At 44.3% G+C, this 26,565-nt stretch overlaps 1 protein-coding gene and 1 long non-coding RNA gene across 4 annotated transcripts in view; one reads left to right on the forward strand and one right to left on the reverse strand.

The window, feature by feature from the left end:
* Positions 1-17,040: 17,040 nt before the first annotated feature.
* LOC145530147 (uncharacterized) lies at positions 17,041-20,155 on the reverse strand. Its single transcript, XR_014071483.1, has 2 exons — positions 20,086-20,155; positions 17,041-18,983 (listed from the first exon to the last, which is right to left on the reverse strand). It is a non-coding gene; the product is annotated as an uncharacterized LOC145530147 (long non-coding RNA).
* The window catches only part of LOC145530146 (phospholipid-transporting ATPase IB-like), an 88,192-nt gene continuing 81,545 nt past the window's right edge, over positions 19,919-26,565 (forward strand). For all 3 annotated transcript variants that reach the window (XM_081550988.1, XM_081550989.1, XM_081550990.1), the window contains exon 1: positions 19,919-20,275. In XM_081550988.1, the coding sequence (XP_081407114.1) occupies positions 20,274-20,275 (2 nt within the window). In that variant the 5' untranslated portion in view covers positions 19,919-20,273. The remainder of the gene's footprint in view (positions 20,276-26,565) is intronic.

Raw genomic sequence — 26,565 nt, forward strand, 5'->3', positions numbered from 1 at the left:
TCAATGTTATAGTGTCAGCTGCAGAGCCTCTAAAAAACTGAGTTGAAAAGAAAAAAAACAACAACCAGATTTTCATTTCCTGTCAGGAAATTGGAGTGAAAATTAGTTACGTTTATTTACAGTATTTCAGTCCATCTATATTTCAGAAGCAGCAGTACAGAATGTGAATGCAAATTACACTTCCCAGAATGCACATGGCAAGGATGTTTCTCGACCAAGGGGTAGAGGGTAGAAGTTAAGTCACTAAGAACAGACGACTTGATGAACTTCACCCTCCAGAGCATCTCCCAGATTGTACCGGTTGCCAGTGCCTGGAGCTCTGCGGGAGACTCAGATAAACTCAAGCACAGGAAGCTAAAGCGTGTTTGAGCTTCCCTGGTGGCTCAGAAGGTAAGGAATCCCCCTGCAATGCGGGAGACCTGGGTGGGGAAGATCCCTTGGAGAAGGGAATGGCAAGCCAGTCCAGTATTCTTACTTGGAAAATCCCATGGACAGAGGAGCCTGTTGGGCTACAGTCCATAAAATTGCAAAGAACTGGACATGATTGAGCGACTAACACACAAAGGGTGTTTAGCTCCAGGGCAGCCTGTAGAGATGGTTCTTTCTTGTTTCACAGGCTCTTTGCAGAGAGTGAGGTGTTGTGCTACCCCGTCGCCACAGAATTCCTAGTCTTCTCAGTGCCTTTGAGAAGACTTCTATTTAAAAATTCACAGTGAAACACTATGAATATACTCGACCCACAGCCCAAACTGAAAGGATTATCTGTCCAAGTCCTGTCTTCTCTGGCTGCCATGGCGTCAGCAGAAATTTACAGCATGGCTTCCCCTCTAGCCTTTATTTATCTAAATCTACTCATCGTGGAAGTCTCAACTTTTTCCAGGAAATCATCTTGACTTACTCTAATTGAAACTATTCTCTCTTACTAAAATCTTCTCTCCCTCAGGGCTAGAGTAAGATTTTCAGAGGACTGTGGGTGTGAGAAGGGTCTGATGTTCCCCCCATTATAATCCAAAGTAAAAACAACCCTGAAATATGAAACATATGTACCAAGTTTCTAACTTCTTCCTATAATTGTTATTTACATGATTAAAAACAAAACAAAACAAAAACATTCTTTCAGACTTCCCCAGTGGTTCAGACTTTAGGAATCTGCCTGCCAATGCTGGGGACACTGGTTCGATTCCTGGTCAGGGAGGATCCCACATGCTGAGGGGCAACTAAGCTGGTGCACCACAACTAGTGAGCCCGCTCGCCCTAGAGCCCATACTCTGCAACAAGAGAAGCCACTACAACGAGAAGCCCGCACAACTAGACAGTAGCCCCGGTTCAACGCTACTAGAGAAAGCCCGCATGCAGCAGGCAGCGCAGCCAAAAATAAATGCCATGTAGAAGTCCATTCTTTCAAGAATTTTTTGGTACCCTTGATCTGGTGGCACTCAAGGCAATGCTAATACTGTTTGTTGGATCATCCACCTGTTTTCTTCACCAGAAGTAATGTGTTATGAGGTTAAGGACCTTGGCTGATAAATCCCCCCATCTCTGAAGCCTAGAATAGAACCCACATACAATAGGTTCTCAGTTTGTTCGACTGAGGAATAACAGTGAAATCTTCTAGCTGTCTTCAAATATTTCAAGAATGTCATGTGGACATATGTAAGTGGGGATACCAGACTGGGTTTTCTTCTGCATTGCTGAAGGCAAAGACCTGTGCATGGGAACTACTGGCATTGAACATACTCATCTTCTGACATTTAGAGTTGGTCATCACCTCTAGATTAGAGGTGACTAGAGTTGAACATGACCCTGGCAGCTTCATAAAGTACTAACCTCCCCGCTGTCAGTGAAAGTACTTAGAACAGTGTGTGTCAGGGGATTCCTTCTTGCAGAAAGTAGGCAGAATAACAACCCTCTCCAGGAGATACTCATGTCCTAATCCCTAGAAAGGCAGTGCCAAAGAATGTTCAAACTACCGCACAATTGCACTCATCTCACACGCTAGCAAAGTAATGCTCAAATTTCTCAAAGCGAGGCTTCAACAACCCTGAACCCTGAACTTCCAGATGTTCAAGCTGGATTTAGAAAAGGTAAAGGAGCCAGAGATCAAATTGCCAACATCCGCTAGATCATCGAAAAAGCAAGAAAATTCCAGAAAAACTTCTACTTCTGCTTTATTGACTACATGAAAGCCTTTGACTGTGTGGATCACAACAAATTGGAAAATTCTTAAAGAGAAGGGAATATCAGACCACCTGACCTGTCTCCTGAGAAACCTGTATGCAGGTCAAGAACATTTAGAACTTGACATGGAACAACAGATTGGTTCCAAATAGAGAAAGGAGTACGTCAAGGCTGTATATTGTCACCCTGCTTATTTAACTTACATGCAGAGTACATTATGTGAAATGCTAGGCTGGATGAAGCACAAGCTGGAATCAAGATTGCTGGGAGAAATATCAATAACCTCAGATATGCAGATGACATCACCCTTATGGCAGAAAGCAAAGAAGAGCTAAAAAGTCTCTTGATGAAAGTGAAAGAGGAGAGTGAAAAAGCTGACTTAAAACTCAACATTCAAAAAATAAAATCATGGCATCTGGTCCCATCACTTCATGGCAAATAGATGAGAAAACAATGGAAACACACATTTATTTTTGGATGGCTCCAAAATCACTGTAGATGGTGACTGCAGCCATGAAATTAAAAGCCACTTGCTCCTTGGAAGAAAAGCTATGACCAACTTAGACAGTTTGTTAAAAAGCAGAGACATTACTTTGCCAACAAAGGTCCGTCCAGTCAAAGCTATGGTTTTTCCAGTAGTCATATATGGATGTGAGAGTTGGACTATAAAGAAAGCTGAGTGTGGAAGAAGCAATGCTTATGAACTGTGGTGTTGGAGAAGACTCTTGAGAGTCTCTTGGACTGCAAGAAGATCCAGCCAGTCAATCCTGAAGGAAATCAGTTCTGAATATTCATTGGAAGAACTGATGCTGAAGCTGAAACTCCAATACTTTGGCCACTTGATACAAAGAACTGACTCTTTAGAAAAGACCCTGATGCTGGAAAAGATTGAAAGTGGGAGGAGAAGGGGATGAAAGAGGATTAGATGGTTGGATGGCATCACCGACGCAATGGATGAGTTTGAGTAGGCTCCGGGAATTGGTGATGGACAGGAAGGCCTGGCGTGCTGCTGTCCATGGGGTCACAAAGAGTCAAACATGACTGAGCGACTGAACTGAACTGAACTGAATCCCTAGAACCTGTGGATGCTACTTTACGTGGCAAAAGGGACTTCATAGATGTGATTAAGATAAGGACTTTAAAGTGGGGAGATGATCCTGGATTATTGGCAGGGAGTTGGGGGTGTTAAGTCTAACCCCATGTCCTTAAAATCAGAAAACCTTTCCTCACTGAGGTCAGAATCAGAGGATGATGTAAAGAAGGGTCAGAAGAGACAACATTGCTGGTTTTGAAGAAGGAGAAAGGGGGTCACAAACCAAGTAATAAAGTTAGCCTCTAAAGAAGTAATAAAGGCAAGAAAGACCCTGCCAACCCAGCAAGAGCCCCCAGAAACAATCACAGCCCTGCTATCTGGGGTTTTTTTTGACATGTGTTGAATTTTTTTACTTCTGTTGGAATTCTAAATGCATAGAATTGTAAGATAATAAAGTAATGTGTTTCAATCCGTTAAATTTGGTGGAAAACTAATACAATGACCTTAAGGCTTTTTTCCAGATCTAAGGCTCCATAATGCTACCCTGGTGGAGGAGGGATTGGATTAGAACCAGGAAAACTATTCCATAAGTGAGGGGTTTTAAATTTATTTATTTTCTCCTTTTTTTATTTGCCACCCCACACAGCATGTGGGACCTTAGTTCCTCAACCAGGAAGTGTGGAGTCTGTATGAAGGGAGGTGGGGTGGGGGGTTGGCTGTGGGGGGTGGAGGTGGCGAATGCCCTAATCGTCTCCCTTGTACTATCAGCATTTCTCACCATTCTCACCTTGTCCACCAACCATTTATTCTTACAGAATCCAGTTTCCCATTAGTGGTGATGAGGCCACTTCACCTTGGAGCTGCTGCATCACCCTTAGGATGGGTTACATGCTGGCCTGCCAGTGACCAGTTACACTCCTTAGAATTTGTAGACCTTGGACAGTAACCCTGTTTCTTTTCTTAATTTTTATTGGCATATAGTTGCTTCACAACCCTTGGGTTAATTTCTACTGTACAGCAAAGTGAATCCCATTTCTTCCAGGGGGAAACTGAAGTCTTGCTTTAGGCTACCCGTTGACTGCCAGTCCTCTTTTTTAACTCCCAGTCCTGTGGGCTTGTACTTCAGGGCACTGTGGTCCCAAGCTGGCTTCAGATATGGCTGAAGCTAAACATTTCAGAGAGGGATCTAGCATGTTGGTTAAGAGCATGGTCTCTGGAATCTGAGCGGTCTGGGTTTGAATCCTGAGGGCCACTTTTGGCAATGGGACCTCGGGTAAGTTACTTAACCATGCGTTTACCCACAAAAATCACTGCTTCCAGAACTTGGCTTAATCCTTGGGAAGGGGAGCCCCCCACCCCACCCCCCACCCCCCCGCAAAAAAGACAAACAAAAAACACGGTGTAATTTTAATTTTTTACCCAGTCCATCAGAAGGGGACAGGGAAGGGTGGGTCGCACGTGGCTCAGAGGAGTCATAAACTGAGATGCAGAAAATTAAGAGGTGCGGTATTTCTTGCACACCAGAACTGACATTCACACCAACACCCCAGGCACCCTGAGAACTCTCCTCACCTGCGATCTCCAAGGCTATGGGCCTGACCACCAAAACGTTCACCCCTCCTGGGGCCGGCTCGGTTTTCCAGGCCTTTCCCCATCCCGTTCGTCTCCTGCGGGCTCCCAGTCCGAAGACTGGACCGCACATCCCAGCCTGGCCCGGGGGAGCCCAAGGCGGCGGGACCAGCCGTCCTCGGGGTTGTGCTCCGATCACTGTTCGCCCGCGAACTTCGGACTTGGCGAGGTTCCCGGGAAGCCCCTGCGCGAGGGTCGCGGGTCGATCCGTACCGCCCACTTGCCACCACAATCGGCCTGAGGGCCTCGCGGGACGGCGGCGGCGGAGAGCCAGCCCCAGGCGCGGCCTCGTCAGGATCTGAGGCGCTGGGCGTGCGCGCGGGCGCGCGCGCGCTCGGATAGGCGGGTCTAAACGGCGCTCTGAACAACCTGCTGGAGCTTTAGCGGTTCAAAGCTGCTCAGGTTCCGGCCGTCAGATTTCCAGAACTGTCTTGATGGCTTGCTCCCTCGCCGCTCCTCTCCCCCACCCACCGCTTGTTTGTTTTGAAATCTTATTCTGCAGTGTGTAATGGCCTGACTCTTCGAGGCAACCTAGGGCATGAAAAAGGGAAACGGAAACTTCCCTAGATCAACTTGAATTTCTGCCCTTGATTAAAACCTGTGACTGGCTCCCCCATTGCATTTTTTGATGCAATCTAAAACCCTTACACGGGTTGCAGCCTCTGCATGACCTGTCCGCAGTGGACCGGTCCAAGTCCACCCGGCCTCACTTCCTCCCCGCAGGCTCCGGGTACATGGACCGTGTGCAGTTCTTTAGGGAGAGAAATCTCCTCCCAGATGACACTTCAAACTTCAGCATTGTTTCCCCAGACAAAGACTCCTCCTCCTTTCTGCTCATCCTTCAGATTAAAGGCCACTTCCTCGGAAGGACTTTCGCAACTTTATTCTCCTTGGCACTTAACCCAGTATATCATTAAAAAAAATCATTTAATTCCCATATTATTGTAGTTTTGATGGTGAGATATTCTCTACTTTAACATATATACATGTATATTATATGATACATTTATATTATACATAAATAAAGGTTTATGGATTTTAAGCCTTGAGGACTTCTAGAGTAAAAGCGTAACAGATTTCTATAAAATAGCATGTCTTTGGACTTAAATAGTTTAGTATTTGAACAAATTTTTAAATGCCTTTATGGAGCAGGTGAAACGAGGGGAGACTAATATAGTCTGAGGAGTACATTAAAGACCTATGTATGAATTTCCAGCAAAGTCAGATACAGGACTGTGAGATACAGGGCTGAAACATGAAATGTAAATCAAAAGAGAAATTGTTCACTAATTGTTTACAATTTCCAGTTCTGTAGATAAATAATTCAGTCACCATTTTTTATTTCTCCAAGTTTTTTTAAACTACTTGTTCAACATATTCAATTTTATTTTCTCATTTCTGCTTCTGCAAAAACTAATATGTTTTAGAATCTGTCTAAGCTGCCTGTGTCTTCAAATTGTGGTCTGTTAGGGTTATAGGCAAAGAGATGAATGATCTTAAGCATGTAAGAGTCCTGATCCCTCACCCTGATTCCCAAATAACAAACACTAGCAAATATACACAAATGCCCCAAAATGCCTAGGTAGGGTAGGGAAAGGAGGGGAGAAAGACAAGGTAGAATTGCTTTAGGTATTCCCCCGACCGTGAGCTTCTCACGCCTGATAGAAGCTTCCTTCACTGTCCCTTGTATCTCTCTACTTCACTTCCAAGCCATATGTCAGGCAGGAATGTTATGCAGGCAGCCCACGGTCCAACCACAGTCTCCGAAAGGAACACATCTCTCAGAATTCCTTTGTCAAAGACTACATCCCCACCCAACGCTCCCATCACTTTCCCTATTCAAGGTCACCAAAGGAATTCTTTTTTGGAACTATTACTCACTCGGGTCCTGTGGCACACCGAGTTGCGTGTTATCTAACAGTAGCTTACTGATTAATTATATATGGAAAAAAGGTGCCATTACGATGGAGAGATTTAGAGGACTCTATTTTAACTAGATGATCAGTTAGTTGATCATCAGCGACAGCTTTGCGCCCTGGCTGGGCCTCCTCTAGCCCCAGGCGGGCACCGCGACGTGGCTCTTCCCTTCTGGGGTTGTGGCCCAGTCTGGGTGAAAGGACGGAACCACACTACGTGCTGGGTGGTGATGCGGGGACCTGCTCCTGGAGCCTCCTGGTCTCGGTCCCTGGAGCTCCTGGCAGCTAGGCGGTGCCCCCAGGCGCCAGCAGAGGGCGCGCCGCCAAGGCCCCCTTGGCGCCGACTGCGCAAGAGCCGGGCGGACTCGCAGTCCTGTTAAGCTTCTGGGGCTACTGCTCTCGCGCGACAGCTCATCCTGAGGAGCCCGGGGTGCGGAAGGCTGCCGAAGCAACAGCCGCAGACCCGCGGAGGAGCGTGCAGGATGCACGAGGGAAGCCGAGCCCGGCCGCTCCCTGCCTTAGTTTCCTCCTTTGTGACCCTGCCTCGAGCGAGCCGTAAAAGAACAGCGTCGGACACGTGGCCGCTGCGCCTGAAGAAAACGGTGACAGGAAAAAGGCGCGGCCCGCAGGCTGTGTCCCTGTGTCCCCGGGTCCCCTCCCGTAAGAAAGCCGCCCGCGCCCCCGGTCCCCGCGGCCGCTGTTGCTGGGAGCTGGACTGGGGACCCTGGGGACGGCCTTGCTTCCTGAGGAGACGGCTCACCGCTCACGTGACGCTCCATCTCAGTCTTCAGTGTCCACGTTGGAATCGAGTGAAGGACGGTCTAGTCCAAGAGTGGGTCGAATGAATATTCAGGAATTGTTTTAAGAGTGCTGAGGAGAGCGCCTGGCATCTAAAAGCGTCACATTCCTGGTTTAATATCTTAACCTTGCTCTTCATCTGTGAGAGTGACTCCTTTCCCAAGGTCACAGGCCAGGGAACTGCACTGCTGGCTGTGATTTTTTTTTTTTTTTAAAGATTTTTAAAAATTGAAGTACAGTTAATTTAAAATCGTGTTAATTTCTGCTAAACAGCAAAGTGATGCTGTTAATATGTATGTGTGTGTGTGTGTGTGTGTGTATATATTGTCTTTAAAAATTCTTTTCCATTCTGATTTATCACAGGATATTGACTGTGGTTCCCTGTGCAAAGTGCTGGCTGAAATGTGAAGCAAGGCATTTGACCTCCAGTCTTTATGCTCTTCTTAGTCACAACAGTTAATGGGCACCAAGAAGCACATTTTAGATGCCTTTCTATTTTTTTGTTCTTTTAATTTAGGAAATAAATCACTTCAGAGGACATCTATGACCTTTACATGGATCGTAAACGTGCAGTGGCTCACAGCGTATTGACATTCCTGTGCATGTTTTTCAACTTGACCTATGGCAGAATCTGGCTGCCTGAATTTCTTAAATATAAATGACATCTGAAGTCAAAATACACCTGATCACAGAAGGCAACCACAAAACTCACAGGACTCAAACTTTCTATGGTCCACTGGGTCACTGTTCACCTGAAGGAAATTGCAGCTGTACTTGCTGGTGAAACTGAAGGGACCCAGATATTATCTCCCCTAGGAGGCTGGTTGGGCATCTCATAGAAGCTTTACTTCCAGAGGTCAGTCGTTTATGATATTTGCTCTGTTCTTTGAAGCTATGCATTTCAAAAATATTTCTTCTTAAGACCTTATGTCTTTCCCAGTACCACTTTCCCAGCAGCACTGAGCCTGTGTACTCAGTCGTAGTTGAGTCTTTGTGAGCCTGTGGGCTGTAGCCCGCCATACTCTTCTGTTCTTGGGATTTCCCCAGGCAAGAATACTGGAGTGGGTTGCCATTTCCTCCTCCAGGGGATCTTCTTGACCCACGGATTGAACCCTGGTCTCCTGTATTGGCAGGCAGATTCTTTACCCCTGAGCCACCTGAGAAGCCCTCTCTCCCGGCACAAAGCTCAATATATTCCTATAATGTATTCCTTTCACTAATTTCTATGCTAGAGGAAATGAAGTTAATCAGTTGGGTGTATGTGAGAAGACTCCTCAGGGAAATGTAAAATGGTTGGACAGAGGGCAATTCTCCAGACAGCTAGCATTGTTTCATGAAGAGCTGTGGGAGCAAATATTAGACTTTTTAGGGGTCATGGTTGGGTTTTCAGGCATTTCCTGTTAAATCATGGTAAAGAATGCACATTTGTGCATTAGAGGGCCCTATTTTACACGTTAGAAATAAGACCTTTGGGTGGAGTACCGAGTTATGCTTTAGGAAGTGTGAGCCCATGATGATAGGCTGAAAAGTGCCCTCCAAAGATATCCACACCCTACAACGAACTAGGTAGCTCAAAACTACAGGAATGTTTTCTCTTACAGTTCTGGAGGCTAGAAGTCTGAGGTCAAAGAATCAGCAGGACTGTGCTCCACCTGAGGTTCTGGATAGAATCCTGTTTTGCCTCTTGCTAGTTTATGGTGGTAACCACCAATCCTTGGTGTGCATTGGCTTGTAGACACAGCCAGTTCTCTCCATCATTACACGGTACTGTCTTTGTGTGATTCTGTCTTTACATGACATTTTCCTCTTGTAAGGACACAAGTCATGTTGGATTATGTTCTACCTTAATGATCTCATCTTAACTTGGTTACATCTGCAAAGACCTTGTTTCCTAATACTGTCACATCCTCAGGTACCAGGGGTTAGGAGATCAGCATGTATTTGGGGGACACAATTGAATCCGTTAACAGTCTTTAAAGGGGAGACTGGGAGAGCATGCTTAAAGTGAAAGGAAAAGTAGAGACTAGAGAACCATGAAGACAAGCTTCCCCACATGAAAATGGCTGATCTTGACTAGAAGGTGGAGTTTCAGTTCAGAGAGTGACCAGCCAACCCCTCTTCCCATCTTCAATCCCCTTCATTAGTTCCATTGGACTTCACACCTCAGACAACCATCACTGCCTGTTTAGCAGGTTTTGCCTCCTCTTGGCCATGTCTTTAAGATTCACTTCCAAGGTGTTGATGTGGATAACTTTATGTCCCAAGGCTGACAGTTAGGTATGTCCAGAGCATGACCACTGCTGGCTTTCCATGAAATGTGAAAGTGTGTGTTCCTACCCTTTTCTTGTTAAACACACACACATGCACACGTGCACGTGCGTGCACGCACACACACACACGCACACTGCCTTGAGAATCTTGAATTCTCTATGAGTCTGAGAAAATTGTAAAAAAGCAGGCATTTTCATTGTTTTCGTTACACATCTTCCAGTTGGAAATTGCCCTGCATCCTGGTATAACCCATAGGCATATGCTGCGGCCCCAGGAGTCACTAGGAGAGGGAGGAAATTGTCCACCCTCTCTGACTCCCTCTTGGCACCCTCTGCTGCTTCTTCCTCACTGCCCACTTTTCCTTGCTTTCAGGCAGCTCTCGGTCTGCAACAAGATGTATCTGGAATCAATTCCTTAGGATGCCTGTAGCTGTAGTAGTAACCAGGGCACCAAAGACAAGCCAAGCTTCATCTTAGAGAGGGCAATGTGATAGGGCCTCAGAGAGGAGTGCGGAGTGTGCCTGGGCACATGGGGGCTGGGGAGGGAAGTCACTATTCTTTGGGTCAGAGTGTCTCTTAAAACACACTTGATGGACTTACCTGGTGGTCCAGCAGTTGGTACTCCCCGCTTCCACTGCAAGGGCTACGGGTTCTATCCCCAGCCAGGAAACTGAGATTCCCACATGCCACTCCATGAAGCCAAAAAGTGAAACAAACAAGCAAAACCCCCAAAACAAACAACAAAAAAGCACCTGACTCAGAGAATGAGCACCTTGATTAGTAGTGAACTCCTTGGCCGCTAGCAAGAATCTTTGGAAATTGTACGGGTTAAATTGTCTGTCCCCAAAGTCCCACTCCCCAGTACCCCAGAATTCAACTGTATTTGGAGATACCTTTAAAGAGGTAATTAGTTAAAATGAGGCCTCTAGGGTGGGCCTTAATCCACTGCGACTGGTGTCCTTATAAGAAGAAAAGGTTAGAACCCTCAGAGAGACCCCAGGAATGTATGTCCAAGAGGAAGGACCACATGAGGACACAAAGAGAAGGTGGCTGTCTGTGTGCCAAGGAGAGAGGCTTCTGAAGAATCCTCATCTGCTGGCACCTTGATTGTGGACTTTGAGCCTCCAGAGCTATGAGAAGTACACTTTAATCACTCAGGTCATGCAGTCTATGGCGTTTTATTATGGCAGCCCTTCCAACTCACATAGGAAGGGTATCTGTAAGTCTCCCAAAAGACAGTCTGGAAGCTGGCCGGCCCTAGGATTGTCCTGCACTGTTCCCACCAGGTGGCAGCACATCCTGGAGGGCCAGCTGGGGGTGCAGGCTGGGCATGGGGTGGAGGCACAACCTCGTGTCCTCTCCACCCCCAGGTTCTAGAGGTTGCCTTCTGGCCCCTGAGCTTCTGTTGCACTGGGTCCACTTAGCACGAGTGCTGCCTGTGATGTAGGACTTTACAAATTCCGGGAGGGAAGCTGATTCTTCATTCCAGGAAGTGCTGATTTCCTATTTGCAACATGGAGAATCCCAGGGACGGGGGAGCTTGGTGGGCTGCCATCTACAGGACCGCACAGAGTTGGACATGACTGAAGCGACTTAGCAGCAGCAGCATGGAACATTGGGGGTTCCCAGGTGGAGCTTAGTGGTAAAGAACCCTCCTGCCAAAGTGGGAGAATAAGAGATGCAGATTCAACCCCTAGGTTGGGAAGATGCCCTGGAGGGGGGCATGGCAACCCACTCCAGTATTCTTGCCTATAGAATCTCATGGACAGAGGAACCTGGTGGGCTATTGTTCATGGGGTCGCAGAGTCAGACATGACTGAAGAGACTTATCATGCATGCACATGAAACATTTCCTTTTAAGATTCATCCAGGGACACAAAACTTCCTCAGGTGAGGTGATTACAGGGAATCAGAAGCCAGCCTTGCCATAGCACTTGGAGCACTGATGTCACTCCAGCCGATATTCTAATTCCCAAAGAGCCTGGTACCTGGCAGTGGGAAAACTCTTTTGTGACTACAGGAAGAAATTAAAAGTGTGTGTGCACCCCCAGTTTGCCTAGGAGTCAAGAGGGACAGGAAGGGTAGGACAAAAATAAATAACTTTTTGGGGGAGTGGGTAAAAGAGCTATCAAAGTCTTCTGTCCCTATGCAGCAGGCAGCTTTACAGCGATCCCCATCACTGATGTGATCTCTCCCTCTCGTGAGCTGTACAAGGTCCATATCAATACTAGTTGTGCTTGTTTGTTCATTAATTCCAGAGGGATTTATTGAGCTCCTTCTAATACTTGCTAGATGCAGAAACAAATCTTAAGGCATGATTCCTGCCCTTGAGGAAGCCAAGGTCTGGCCTGGTGAAAAATCGCTCCACTGGGAACACTAGTATGTCAAGGTAAGGTGCCAGGTAGGAGAGGGCCATACAGGATGGCCAGAGAGTCAGGGAAGGCCACAGGGAGGAGGGGACATCTGAACAGGACTTTGCCAAGGGAGGGCAGTGTTAGACAAGGTGGCCTGTGCATTGAGAGGCGTGGGGTGTGGAGGGGCTCTGCGTGCACCAGAGATGCTGATGGGTCCAGCTTTTGGATTCTGTCTACCACAAACTGGCACCTACCATGGGTGCTTGTCTTTTGCCTCTACAAGGATTAACTCATGTGCCATGGCAGCTGCTGACCTCCAACACCCCCTGAAGGAGTTCAAGGTTGAGAGCAGGAATGAGGTGCTCTGTGTTCCAGGAAGCTGGCAGGAAATGTCTTCAGATAGTTAGATATTTTCAGGAGCTCATTTTGTGAGTCCAGTTCTTTGTATCATCTCATATCTAGAAAAGCGCTAAAATCCTTCACGGTGACAACTGTTTCTCGTGACTATCAGAAGCTTCACGAGACCAGCAGAGACTTTCTACAGAAAAAATATGTGCTTGGTTGCATGTACTCCCCCTTTTACCAAAATCATGTATATACTATCTTTTCCCCTTTTCTCTATGGAACAGTTTCTCAAAGCTATCTGAGGTGCTGTCTCCCGGGCTGCAGTTCTCATATTGCCCTGGATAAAACCAGCTCTCACGTTGTACATTTTTTTAGTCAACAATACTCATGTGAAAAGATGAAGTGACAGGAGAGAAAACCAGATAAGGGGCCAGTTGGTGAAGGGTCATATATATTGTTAAAGATTCTGTCCTTGACACCACAGGCCCCTGGGAGCCAGGGTGAAGTTTTGAACTGAGAGATTAAATATACAAACAGACATGGCCAGACCCATATGTAAAGACAGAACTCCCACCATAGTCTGCAGCAACCAGCCCAGAAATCAACGTATTATGTACAGTAACCAGCCCAGGAAGCCAGTCTGCTAGCTACAAATCAGACTTTGAGGAAATCAGACCTCCATCTTTAGTAATCCTCCAAGAAAACAAACAATAACCTCTGTAACAATTGCCCCCACACAACCAGGACTTGATTCCTAACTGACAGCTTCTCTAATTTTTGTCTCCACTCCCAATTTAGGACCAACTAGAGAAAGTCAAATATACATTCATAACCAACCACATATGAAGCCCTGCTTCTCGCACACATCTGCAGCTTCTCAGTGCCAATAGCCTTCAGTCAGGGTGCGCCTGAAGCCTTCTCATTTTTCTGCTATGAAGCTTTTCCACTCCTCTGCCTGCCTTTCAGTCTCAGCAAAAATGCCAGCGATGCTGGCTTACTGCCCTCCAGGAGCAAGTTCAGAATAAGTGGCCTTTGTTTGTTCTCATCTGGTTGTGAAAGTTGCTCAGTCGTATCCAACTCTTTGCAACCCCATGGACTATACAGTCCATGGACTTCTCCAGGCCAGAATACTGGAGTGGGTAGCTTATCCCTTCTCCAGGGCATCTTCCTGACCAGGAATTGAACTGGGGTCTCCTGCATTGCAGGCGGGTTGTTTACCAACTGAGCTATGAGGGTAGCTGGTCTTCAGTTATTTCCACAGAATCTGGGGAAGACAAAATAGTGTCGAGAATAGACAGTTGACTGCTGCCATTTCCTACACCTTGGGCTGAACTCTGCTGAACTAGTAACTTACTCTTGTTTATTTGTGGTTTTTTTTTTTTTTTTTCCTGGCAGGTCCAGAAAAGGGGCCAGGGGCCAGAACTTGAGGATAAAGGACAGGATTCAAGGATCCCTCCTCTTGGGGAGATAAAGGGTTTTCAATAGTGGTGCTCCAGGTCAGGGCTAAGGAGAGAGATATCCAGGCAGACCCGGGGCGAAACTGTGGATAGAGCACCATCCAAGCAGCTCTGTGTGTGTGTGTGTGTGTGTGTGTGTGTGTGTGTGTGTGTTTTAAACTGGTGTGTGATTGCTTTGCAATGCTGTGTTAGTTTCTGCTCTACAACAATGTGAATCAGCTATATGTACACACATGCCCTTCCTCTCGAGCCTCCCTCCCGCCCACCATCCTATTCCTCTGGGTCATCACGTAGCACTGAGCTGAGCTCCTTGTGCTACACAGCAGCTTCCCACTAGCTGTTTTACACATGGTAGTGTGTACATGTCAGTGCTACTCTCTCAATTTGTCCCGTCCTCTTCTTTCCCCTCTGTCAGCAAATCTGTTCTCTACGCCTGCACCTCTATTCCTGCCCTGCAAATAGGTTCATAAGTACCATTTTCTAGATTATATATATATATATAAATATACAATGCTTGTTTTTCTCTTCCTGACTTACTTCACTCTGTCTTTAGGTCCGTCCACATCTCTACAAATGAGTTTCAAGTTGTTCCTCGCTCTACTCTAATTTCCCTTTATTGTCCTGAAAAAGCGAAAGTGCTATTTGCTCTGGCGTATCTGACTTTGCGACGCCGTGGATTGGAATTCTCCAGGAAAGAAGATGAGTGGATAGCCATTCCCTCCTCTGCAGGGGGCAGGGGAGGGGGGTTGGGTCTTCCCAACCCAGGGATCAACCCTGGGTCTACCTGCATTGCAGGCAGATTCTTTACCATCTGAACCACCAGGGAAGCCCTTATTAGTCCTGAGCCCTCGGCAAAGCCTATCCCACAAGATAACCTTGTATCACCATTACTGTGGAGAGGAGGAAGGTGCCTGTCCCACTTTGGGAGGTGCTGAGACCTGCCAGCTTGGTGCAAAAGGCTCAACAGCCCCTCAGCACTTGCGTGCCCACCAAAGCTCAGGGGAACTTGATAGCACTCTGGACATTCAGCACTTGGGATGTGCTTCTTCTGTTTCTTTAGTTATTTCAGTCATACAATCTTAAAAGCATCAGAAAACCTGTGCTATTACTTCTATACAATCACTGACTTTGACTATTTTTAGCAGTCAACTCAATATAGTTAAAATGTGAAGGTGTCTTTTTTTTGTACTTTATAAAACATTAACAGCTTGATGAATATACCTATGAATTTTTACTACTTATTATGATATATTTCCTTAATGAAATGTAAGGTGGATGCATTTTAATATATTTATTTCAAGATTTTGGGTCTTTTTGTGGGCAGTGCTCTAGAACCATGGTGGCTTGGCGGGGGGACATAGAGTTCAGGACCTTTTCTTTCTCATCCTTTCTCATGGATTGTAACCTATTCATCAAATAGGTTTCTCATCCCTTGTAACCTATGCCCAGGGGTTGCTATCCAGACATGTGATTGGCGCTGGAAGCCAGCATGGACAAGAATGAAAGGTTGGCAAAGTCCAGACCGTCTGCTGGTGAGTCGTGGGGAGCTGCTCAGCTAAGAGGCTCCTGGAAGTGGCCTGAGAAGCTCTTCTCCTACCTCAGACCAGAAGCTGCACTGAAGCTGTCATGTTTATCACCTGGGATCAAGCCTAAGCCAGTGGCTCTCATGTTCCAGGTGCTCAGTAAGTATGTGTTGACAGAGTGAGAACTTTCGGGTGCCCTTGTGATCTGCTCTGGTTTCTCCCTCTCCAGTTCTCCCTTAGGACATAGGGTAGTTAAACAGAGCAGAGGAAGTTACCTTATAATATAAATCTGTATAGAATATCATCTCTGTAATGTCAAGAATAATCAAAAGTAAGATGGTATGGCAGTTGTATGTTTTATAAATTTTTCCATGTATTCTCTAGCTTCTTACATCCTGTAAAAAATTTCAGACTCACGTATACCTAATTAGAAATGAAAATTCATTTACTTGTTCCTTTGCTCAAAATGTATATTAAAATTATTTTGCTGATACAAGGTTACTTAGAAAAACAGGGTATTAGTTCAACACAAGAAATTTTATGTCTTCAGCATTGTCTTGAAGTGCCCTTTCATATTATATAGTTTTTTTAAATCTCATTTTACTTGGGAGAATAAACTGGTCAGCTAACTCATGAATCCTGTGGGGCACTTACTATATCATGTCCCATGAGCAGTTGTCACTTGTAAAGAAATGTTTACATAATCTCGGCAAGTCTTTTTTTTTTTTCAAACTGCACTAAGTGGCATGTGGGATCTTAGTTCCATGATCAGGAATCGAACCCTTGTCCGCTGCAGTGGAAGCACAGAGTTGTAATCACTGGCCCTCCAGGGAAGTCCCAGTGAGTCTTAACAGTCTTTTCTGCTCATGTGAAATGACTCTTCTGTTTTTTAAGGACCTCAGGTGCTGAGAATTAGTTAGTCATCATCAGACTCTTTATTTATGACACATCATTGGTCCAGAAAGGCTACACTTTTCTCTTTCATTTTCCTTTGGTCGTTTTTCTTCGTCTCCTTCCTGCAGTTCCATACACCTCATTCCCTAGTGTCTTTAAGGTTTGTCCTCCCAAGCCGTCTTCTATATTTTGAACATATTTCCTTAGAAAACTATATGATAATATTTAAAGTTTAAAATTTTTGTATAAATCACTGTGATATACATCTCAACTAGCTTCTAACTTTCATAAAATATTGGGGTTTTTTGAGAACTATTTGTGTTACTTTGTATAACATGCTTCGGACAGGCATGTAGGATTCTGCAGCAGTCATGCGCCATAGTTTATCTCTTCCTCTCAATCATGGATACTTATGTTGTTCCCAGCTGCTCCCACTTCTACAGATCTGTGCATGTCTCATTATGAACCTACCCTGTGGTTTCTTTGGTAAGTATGTCCCAGAGTCGAGTGGCTGGGATTTGGTGGTATATGTATACTTAGCTTCAGTAAGTAGTGCTGACTTGCTCTCAGGAATGGTGGTACTGTTTACTGAACCCAGGTCCCACTGCTTGCTGCTCAAAAGCCATTAAAGAGGCCAGGTTGGTGAAATTAATAAAAGTTTGCTTTATTTTGGATGCTGGCAACCTGGGGGTGGAGGGAGGGTGGATCCTTGTCCAAAGGCTGACTCCCCTCCAACAATCAGGAGGCAAGAAATTTTATAGGCTGAGGGATGGGGCTACATGCAGAAATAGCAGTCAGTTCTGACAGTCATCTTGAAGTTAGTCTTGCAGTGGTCTGACCAGTGTCATCTTGTTTTAAGAACTGTTAGGTTTTAGTTCCAGGATCAGTTTGGTTCCGTTTTTTGAATCCAGTTCTCAGAACTGTGGCAGCTTATATCATGGCTATAGTCTGGCCATCATGTAGTTAACTTCTTCCACCTGGTGGGTGTTTCGGTCTCTAAGATAGCTCATAGATTATGGCTCAGAACATCATAGCCCTTGAGGAGGAACTGAAGGTTCTTAACTATGCCTAATGACTAAACTATTATTTGGTCTGCTGTGACTATTTTCCTTTGTTTCTGCATGTTCTCACTTCTCTGATTAAACCTCTTCTTTGGCTAAAGTTTTTCCACAGACAAAAGGCAGGCAGAGAACATGGGTAAAAGAGGAAGGACTGTTGCTGGCCAGAGTCTTGGCTTTCTCTGCCCACCAAAGCAGAATAAAAAATACACAGAGAGAGTTTGGAGGAAATAGAAAGATGGCTTAATTCTCAGCCAGCGGAGAGGGCAACACAGTAGGCTCAAGCTTCAAGAACTGTGCCTCCCGTCCGTGAGGAGTCTAGGGGCTTATATAAGATGAGGTCTCGAAGTCAGGAGTCGTGATGAGGAACGAAAGTGTTTGGATCTTGACTTTTTCCTCTTGCATTGTTTGAAAGACAGTCATACGTGGGTGTCAGTAACTCAGTAACTGGGTCTGGCACTTTGATGCCTCTGTGGCCTTCTTTCTGGTATGTAACTATAAAGGGAAGGGTTGTAAGGGTAAACACCAGATACAGGATGTATTTAGCATGCAGAGCCAAAGGAAAATAGATGTGAAGTGTAGCCCCTGTCAGGGGACAGAAAAGCAAACTTAGCTGCAGGCATGCCGAGTTAGGAGCAGTTAAAGTAAAACATTCTTTCCGTGAGTTCAGGTCTGCTCACTGTTCTCTATTTTCTTTGTTCTCAGAAAGGGAAAGAGAAAAACTCATTTCTCTCTTTTGTATTTTTTTCCTTTTCACTGCAACAGTACTGTAGGGCCTGTTCCATTTTAGTACTTGTGTAGATTCTAGTATGGTAAAGACTGATAGATAGAAGCCACATAAGCAAAAGCTCCTTGGGTTTTTTGCATATGAAGAGCTCCTGAGATCTTACAGTTTGAGAAACAATGATTAGGCTACACCAATATTGGCAAAAATCATCAATTATCAAGTTTACTCTATGTCATGTTAAGCGAGGTATTGTCTTACCCTGATGCATTCACTCATCAATAAGGTATGTTATGTATTTTTCCACCACTTAGAAGAAAGGTGAATTGGCTTCTAAGTGTAGAAGGCCTCCTTTTCAGGCTGTGAGTGAGTAAGGATGAGAGGCTTGGCCACCCCATCTCAGAAATGCAGCATGGAGGGGAAAGCGCTGAGCCCTCAATTGTCAGAACTCTCAGAGGCCAGCTGGGGAGGTTTCATCTCATTCCTGGCAAAGGCCAGGGGGCCAGTCTGGGATTAGAGCTGTTTGTGCTGAGCTACAACATACATTCAAGATCTTTCTTGAAGGGATCAGCAATTCTGATCCTAAGTGGTCTCCGTGACCTGAGGCTGGTGAGTAACTCTGAAGCGCCTTCCTTCAGCTTGCTGTCCCTTTAAGCCTGGCAGCTGCCCTGCAGCAGTTATAGTAACTGAACTCAGTCGGGTCTGGTTGCTCTACTCTGGCAGTCTGCCTCTGCTCCCCTTTCACCCCAGGTTCTTGCCCTCCAGGTATCATGGGGCAGGTGATGAGAAGCTGAAATCAGGGTCCTGTGTGAATGGCCAGAGAAATAACTGAGATGATGAATTCAATTGTAATTTACCTATTGCTTAAACATACTCTAGTGTGTGACCTGTCACTGTTCAGTGGACGCCAGTGCTATGCAATATGTGACGATGTGTGTATAAAATTCATCACTCTATTTTCACCCTATAGAATAAACAGCCTTTATCATTTTGTCACATTTGTTTCCAGGATTTTCTCTTTACATTCTTGCAAAAAAAGGAATCGTTAGGATAAAGCAAAGTAAAAGCCACCTTTGACCATTACCTCTAGGCTCATTCCTCCTGTCCCCCCTTTCCCACCTCCCACCCAAAGCAATTACTATTATAAGTGTGCTTTGCATGATTGTTACCGAAAATGCAAATCCATGTGCCCAAGGCACAGTGAGGCCAATCAATACTAAAATATTGGAGTCTGGAACAGAGGAAGGTTTGTTACAGGGCCACACGTGGAGATGGGTGGCTCATGCACTAAGAACCCCAAAGTTATTGAAGGCTTTCAGTAAAGCCCTTTTCTAGGAAAGGTGAGGGAAGGGCCTTGTCAGTTGCTGCAGACTTCAGATCCTTGTTTTTGAGGCCAGTTCATGGTCAGGTGACGATGTTCCTGTAAACCTCTGCCAAACAAATGTTATTCTCTGTCCTGACAAGAAAGAGCCAGGTCCCAAGCACAGCTGTCGCCCTCCCAGGTCCCTGGTCCTGGCTGAGAGGAGGCAGAGCTCAGCTGACGGCTCCCTTAGGGCCAGGTCCCCAGACCCTGCCCAGCTGTCATCCCTGAGGGAGACAGACACCCAACTCAACTGGCCCTTGGACTCCTCAGGCCTCCCACAAGGTTGGGGCAGTTCCCACAGATTGCAACCCAGGCAGACAGCCGCAACCATTGAGGTCACAGAGACAAGAATGAGAGAGAGGTTCACTGCTGCCTCAAGGCCTAGTCCTGTCCAATGGATGGCCCTGGCAAGGGCTCTGGAGCCCCGCAGGGCACAGCCCTCAGTCTGTTCCCTGGCTGCCCCCTCTCCCCCCAGCTCACCCACTGGCCCAAGGCTGTGCAAGCTGGAGGGTCTCAGGGAGAAGGCAGGGATCTGCCTCTTACCTCATTCTCCACCTGAGGACCACAGCACCACCAACTGTTGACTGAGTCACTTCTCTAATGGCTCCTCATTGACAGTTGGTTGCTTGTGGATGGGACCCACCGAAGGGCTGACCAATGGCTGAGGAGGACCGGTTTCCTGGTAACAGGGTGCTGAGTAATGGTGCCCAGCAACGGCTGCGTGCTAAGGGATGTGCTCTGTTATATGATTTTAGTCCTTTTTTAATTTCTAAAATCACATTTATAACTATAGATCCATAAACAAGACTTAATATTATAGTTATGTATTTTAAAGTTTACATAAATGATTTAATAGAGTATTTGTATCATTTTCATGGGCTTCTCAGGTGGCTCAGCGGTAAAGAGTCTGCCTACAATGCAAGAGACCCAGGTTTGATCCCTGGGTTGGGAAGATCCCTTGGAGAAGGGAATAGCTACCCACTCCAGTATTCTTGCCGGGAGAATCCCAGGGACAGAGGAACCTGACAGGCTACGGTCCATGGGGTCACAAAGAGTCGGACATGACTTAGCAACTAAACTACAGCAACGATCACATATCATTTTCACATCATTCTTAGATTTTTGAGATTATCTATCTATGGATCTAAGAAGAGTTGTTTTTTGATTTGTTTAGCTTTTTTTAATTTGTAAGTATAAAAGTCTTGACTCCCGGATTCTTTATGCGTTGCACCAGAACAACTTGTAAAATAGGCTCTTTGAGAATATTCTGCAGAGTCCATCATGTTGTTATCTAATACAGTTCTATTTTTCCCTTTCTCTTTATTTTTCACTTGTTTTTCTTACCTTATTGTACTGACTAAAGCCTCCAGTACAACACTGAGTAGACACCGTGAGAAAGAACAGCCTCGTATTGTCTCCAGTCTTACAGAGAAAGCATTCAGTCTCTGGCAATTAAGTATGATATTTGCTGCAGGTGTTTCATAGAAATCCTTTGTCAGATTGAGGAAATTCCCTTCTTTTATTGGTTTGCTGAGAGATTTTATTGACTGAAGTTAAATTTTGCCAAATAGTTCTTCTATATCTACTGACATTATCACCGGGCTTTTCAGTCTTTTGACAGGTTTCATTATTTTGGTTTCAAATGATTCAACCTTGCTTTCTAACCCTAACCCTAACCCTAACCCTAACCCCACATGTTGTTCAGTCACTCAGTCATGTCTAACACTTTGCAACCCCATGGACTGCAGCATGCCAGGTTTGCCTGTCCATCACCATCTCCTGGAGCTTGCTCAAACTCACGTCCATTGAGTCGGTGATGACATCCAACCATCTCATCCTCTGTCATCCCCTTCTCCTCCTGTCTTCAATCTTTCCCAGCATCAGGGTCTTTTCCAATAAGTCAGTTCTTCTCATCAGTACCCAAAGTATTGGAGTTTCAGCTTCAACATCAGTCCTTCCAATTCAGGACTGATTTCCTTTAGGATTGACTGGTTGGATATCCTTGCAGTCCAAGGGACCCTCGAGAGTCTTCTTCAACATCACAGTTCAAAAGCATCAGTTCTTAGGTGCTCAGCCTTCTTTATGGTCCAACTCTCACATCCATACATGACTACTGGAAAAACCAGAGCTTTGACTATTTGAACCTTTGTCGGCAAAGTAATGTCTCTGCTTTTTAATATGCTGTCTAGGTTGGTCATAGCTTTTCTTCCAAGGAGCAAGCGTCTTTTAATTTCATGGTTGCAGTCATCATCTGCAGTGATTTTGGAATCCAAGAAAATAATGTCTTTCACTGTTTTTATTGTTTCCCCATCTATTTGCCATAAAGTGATGGGACCGGATGCCATGATCTTAGTTTTTTGAATGTTGAATTTTAAGCCAGCTTTTTCACTTTCCTCTTTCACCATCAAGAGGCTCTTTAGCTCCTCTTCGCTTTCTGCCATAAGGGTGGTGTCATCTGCATATCTGAGGTTATTGATATTTCTCCAGCAATCTTGATTCCAGCTTGTGCTTCATCGACCCCAGTATTTCGCATGATATACTCTGCATGTAGTTAAGTAAGCAGGGTAACAATATAGAGCCTTGATGTACTCCTTTCCCAATTTTGAACCAGTCCCCACATGGTCATCATTAGTTTCCTGACACAGGAAAGTACCACAAAATGGCTAATTTAGGACAGCAGAGATTTACTGTCTCATGTTTCTTGAGGATAGAAGTCTGAAATCATGGTGTCATCAGCCCATGCTTGATGTGAAGCCTGTAGGGAAGGATCATTCTTTGTTCTTTCAGTTTCTGGCCTGTGTCAAAAGAATTCCATTCTTTACGTCCATCTTCACGTGACATTCTCCGTCTCTGCACATCTTCCCTCTATTTGTGTGTCTGTCTCTGAGCCCAAATTTCTCTCTTTTATAAGGACACTACTTACATTGGATTCAGGTTCATCCTAATGACATCATCTTAATTTAGTTAAATCTGTGAACAACTTATGCTATGGTTTTCAAGTTTGTGTCCTGCCTCCCCACCATTCATATGTTGAAATCCTAACCCCCTAAAGGTGATGGTATTTGTAGGTGGGGCCTTCGGAAGGAGCTTAGGCATGAAAGTGGAGCTCTCATCAATGGGATTATTGCCTCATAAAAGAGGGACCAGAGGGACCATAGATCCTCTTCCAGGTGAGAACACAGAATGCGCCAGTTATGAATCAAGTGGATGGTCCTTATCATAACATGATCATGCTGGTGTCTTGATCCTGAACTTCTCAGCTTCCAAAATTGTGAGAAACAGATTTCTGTTGTTTATAAGCTACCCTATCTGTGGTATTCTGTTATAGTGGCCCAAACAAAGCTAGACAATATATTTCTGAATATGATCACATTGAGGTACTACTGCAAGGTCAGGATGTCAATATATTAATGTTTCCTTTTGGTGAGGAAACACAATTCCACCTATAAAAATTATGATGTATAATCATTTTGCATAATGGTAGATTTTAAATACTTTGCTAAAGATATTTGTGTCCATGTTTATAAAGTATTTTGTACCATTTTTTTCTTGTAATGACTTTGGTTTTGGTACCACTATAATGTGGCTTCATAAAATATTTTGGGAAGAGTTCCTCCTTCCCCTCTTATTTTTCTGTGGCTAACTTTAAGATTTTCTCTTTGACTTTTGTTTTCTGTATTTACTATATGTGTAAGTATGATTTTGTTTTCATTTATCTTATAAAGATTTGTTGGTTTTCTTGCTTCTATGGAAGAGTCATAGCCATTGGTTCTTCATATGTTGCCTCTGCTCCATTTTTTTTCTCCTCTCTTTTCCCTGTGAGACTCGAATTAAATTTTTGTTAGATCATTTTACTTTATTTACTTGAATTTCTTTATGTATATTCCATCTATTCCCTTCCCCAAGCTGTATTTTTCATAATTTCTCAGATCTCTATTCCATCTTATTATTTTCACTTTCAGCAGCAGCCTATCTGCTGCCAAATTTGTCCACTGAATTTTTAAGTTTGACTATGACTTCCCTCATTTATAGAGATTTTGTCTGATTCTTTTTCACACTTGTTGGGTTACTTCTCATAGTTTCTCTCCATATAGGTAGGTTAAAGCTTGTGCTTTTTTTTATATGGTTATTTTCTTTCTAAAGAAATGTGTACCTTCTAACTCAAGCATTTGAAATCTTTAGTGGGTAGTTTCTGCCATCTTTTATTCATAATGCTGATTATTTATGATGCTTTGCTTCCCTTTTTGGCTGTATATTACTCCTTCCCCTCCATAAGTAATTTGTGGGGATTTTTTGAGGCTTAGGATGAAGGTATTTTTCTTTGGAGTGGACTCCTATTTGTTCCAGTCACTTCTAGCACTACCAGTGCTGAACCCTCTTAAATGAAGCTTGAGGTTTGTTTCAACTCTGGTGATGCCAGTTTGGATTATTTTGCTAGACAGCCAGCCCACCAGAAGTTATAGCCTTCCAGGATGTGTTCTCTCTTTCTTTCCTTCCTCCCTCCCTTCCTTTCTCTTTCCTTCTTCCCTTTTTCTCTCTCCTTCCTCAGGAGACGAATCTGTGTGACCATAGGGATCTTTCAGATTCCCTAAGCCTTTCAGGACCTGAGCCTTGACTTATATACCCTTTATTTCTCTATAGTTAACTTTAGTAGGACTTTGCAAATTTCTTCTGGGAAAAAGTGCTTTTTGATTTTTTTTCACCTATTTCTCTGGATTTTTTGCTTTTGACTGAATTTTTGCCCAATAATAGCTCTTATCTTGACTATTCAATGCATTCAAAAAACTTACTTATTTTTTTTTTAGCATTTTAAAATGTTTCAGTAAAGAGTTTGGTCACAATAAGATTGCCCACCGTTATCTAAAGCCTTACTTTTGTCTCTAAATAAATCACTGCTTCCTACTAGTCTTGATTACCAAAGTTTTTCATTCATTTCTTGGTGGGATATTCAATCTTCTGCCTCTGGCTTGAATGTTTCAGTGGTAGAGTATAAGTGTGGCCCCAGTATTCCCTTCCCTTCCAAACTTTGTAGGCAATTAAATTGGTTTTAGGGGACTTCCCTGGTGGTCCAGTGGTTAAGAATCCACCTTGCAATGCAAGGATATGGGTTTGATCCCTATTCTTAGAACTAAGATCTCGCATGCCAGGGCAACTAAACCTGTCTGCTGTAACAACTGAGCCCTGGCGGTCTGGAGCTTGCACAACACAAGACACAAGGAGGATCCCCAGTACTGCAACCAAGACCCCACGAGCCAAATAAATGCATTGAATAAACTAGCTTTTGATTGAGAATAATGATTTTTTTGAAAAGAATAATGATCTGTTTTTCATTATTCTTAAAGTCCAACAAACTTTGTCAGGAAGTATCTTGGCATTGGGCATTGATTGTTTTGTATCAGATTTTCCTCAATCATGTCATGCCCCTTAAAGAAAAGTATTTAATGACAAGTTTATTCTACCATGGTTTTGGATATTTTTATTTGTATTTTTTAATTTTCATCAGCAACTGCTTAGCTAATTTTTTCATTTTTTGTTTCTTTCTCAAGGACAACAAATATACACACATTGGATATACTTTGTCCTAAATTTATAATTTTTCTCCAATTCTTTATCCTCTGTGCTCTTTTAAATTTCATCTTGCTTAGTTTTCTGTAGTATGTGCAGCACACCCCCTCTTTTCAGCTATTATTTGAGTTGCTTCAATGTAGCTTTTCATTTTCTGAAGGTATTTTTCTCTTTCATTTCTTCCCTGAGCTCTTTCAGGTCAGTTTAAAATTCTTCTGAAGTTTTATTATCACCTTACTTTTTAAAGATTTTTTTAATGTGAACCATTATTAAAGTCTGTATTGAATTTATTACAATATTTCTTCTGTTTTATGGTTTGGTTTTTTGGCCAGAAGACGCTGTGGGATCTTAGATCCCATACCAGGAATCGAACCTTCACCCCTTGCTTTGGAAGGTGAAGTCTTAACCACTGTACCACCAGGGAAGTCTCTATTATCACTTTAAAAATTGATTTTTTTTGAGCTCTTGTTTCATCATGGCTATATTTAATTTCTTTTAAAGTAAATGCATTTTCTATGTGTTTTGTTACTTAATTTTCTATGTGTTTTGTTACTTAATTCTTTTGATATGCAAACAACAGTTCCCTTTGTGTTTTGTTCCTCCGACTTTGTCATATTTTGGGCAAAAGGCTGCATGACTTTGCATGGATCCTGTGCTGGATCACTTTTTACTGCTGCTCAGTTTCCTGGGCCACTCTCCAGACCAGGTATCTGCTGAGGAAGGAGGCACCTCGTGGGTCAGCAGGGGCATCGCCTTAGGCTTGGCCCTTCCCAGTGGGAACAGTCAGTCACTGGCAACCTTCCCTTAGGTTGCAGGTCAGCAGGCTTTACGAGGTAGCCCTAATGACACAGGTCTCTGGTTGGGTGAAGACCCAGAGCTTTGTTTACTTTTATCAGCAGCAGCTTAGCTGTCATTCACCTCTTTTCTTGTGTTTCTCTTGTATCTTCCCCTCACTCATGGATACTTTGTTAGTGAAATGTGGGAAGAGAAATACCTGGACTAAGCTACAATTATGATGGTTGAATCCCTGACCCCGAGAATCTGAGCATCTACTTTAACCCTGAGCTGAAAGAATTTTGGCAAATCTGGGCAGTGTGGGCCTATGGACACATACAGAGTTACTTTCTCAGTGTGGATGGGCCGCAGGGCAGAGCCCCTCCCCAAGCTGGCCTCCTCCTTCCTCCTTCTTGAGTTAGGAGATGTCCGAGCAGGAAAGCTACACAGGCAAGGAAGACTATTCAAGACTTGCAGAAGGAAGGGAGACAGAACTCAACTCAGCTGACACAAAGGACTGGAGAGATTTTTAAGAGCTGAGGTGGGGAAGAGGGGGATCATGGACAATCCAGGGTTTGAACATTCGCTTTACCCAGAGGAAAAGTACAGCTTTTCCCCTTTCACAACAGGAGGGAGTTTTCCAGCTTTGAGCAGGGAGTCTGCTGAAGTCAGGAGTCTACGGTC

The sequence above is a fragment of the Giraffa tippelskirchi genome, chromosome 12, assembly GCF_054371585.1.
Source record: "Giraffa tippelskirchi isolate mGirTip1 chromosome 12, T2T-mGirTip1v1.2.pri, whole genome shotgun sequence".
In the NCBI taxonomy this organism is placed as follows: domain Eukaryota; kingdom Metazoa; phylum Chordata; class Mammalia; order Artiodactyla; family Giraffidae; genus Giraffa; species Giraffa tippelskirchi.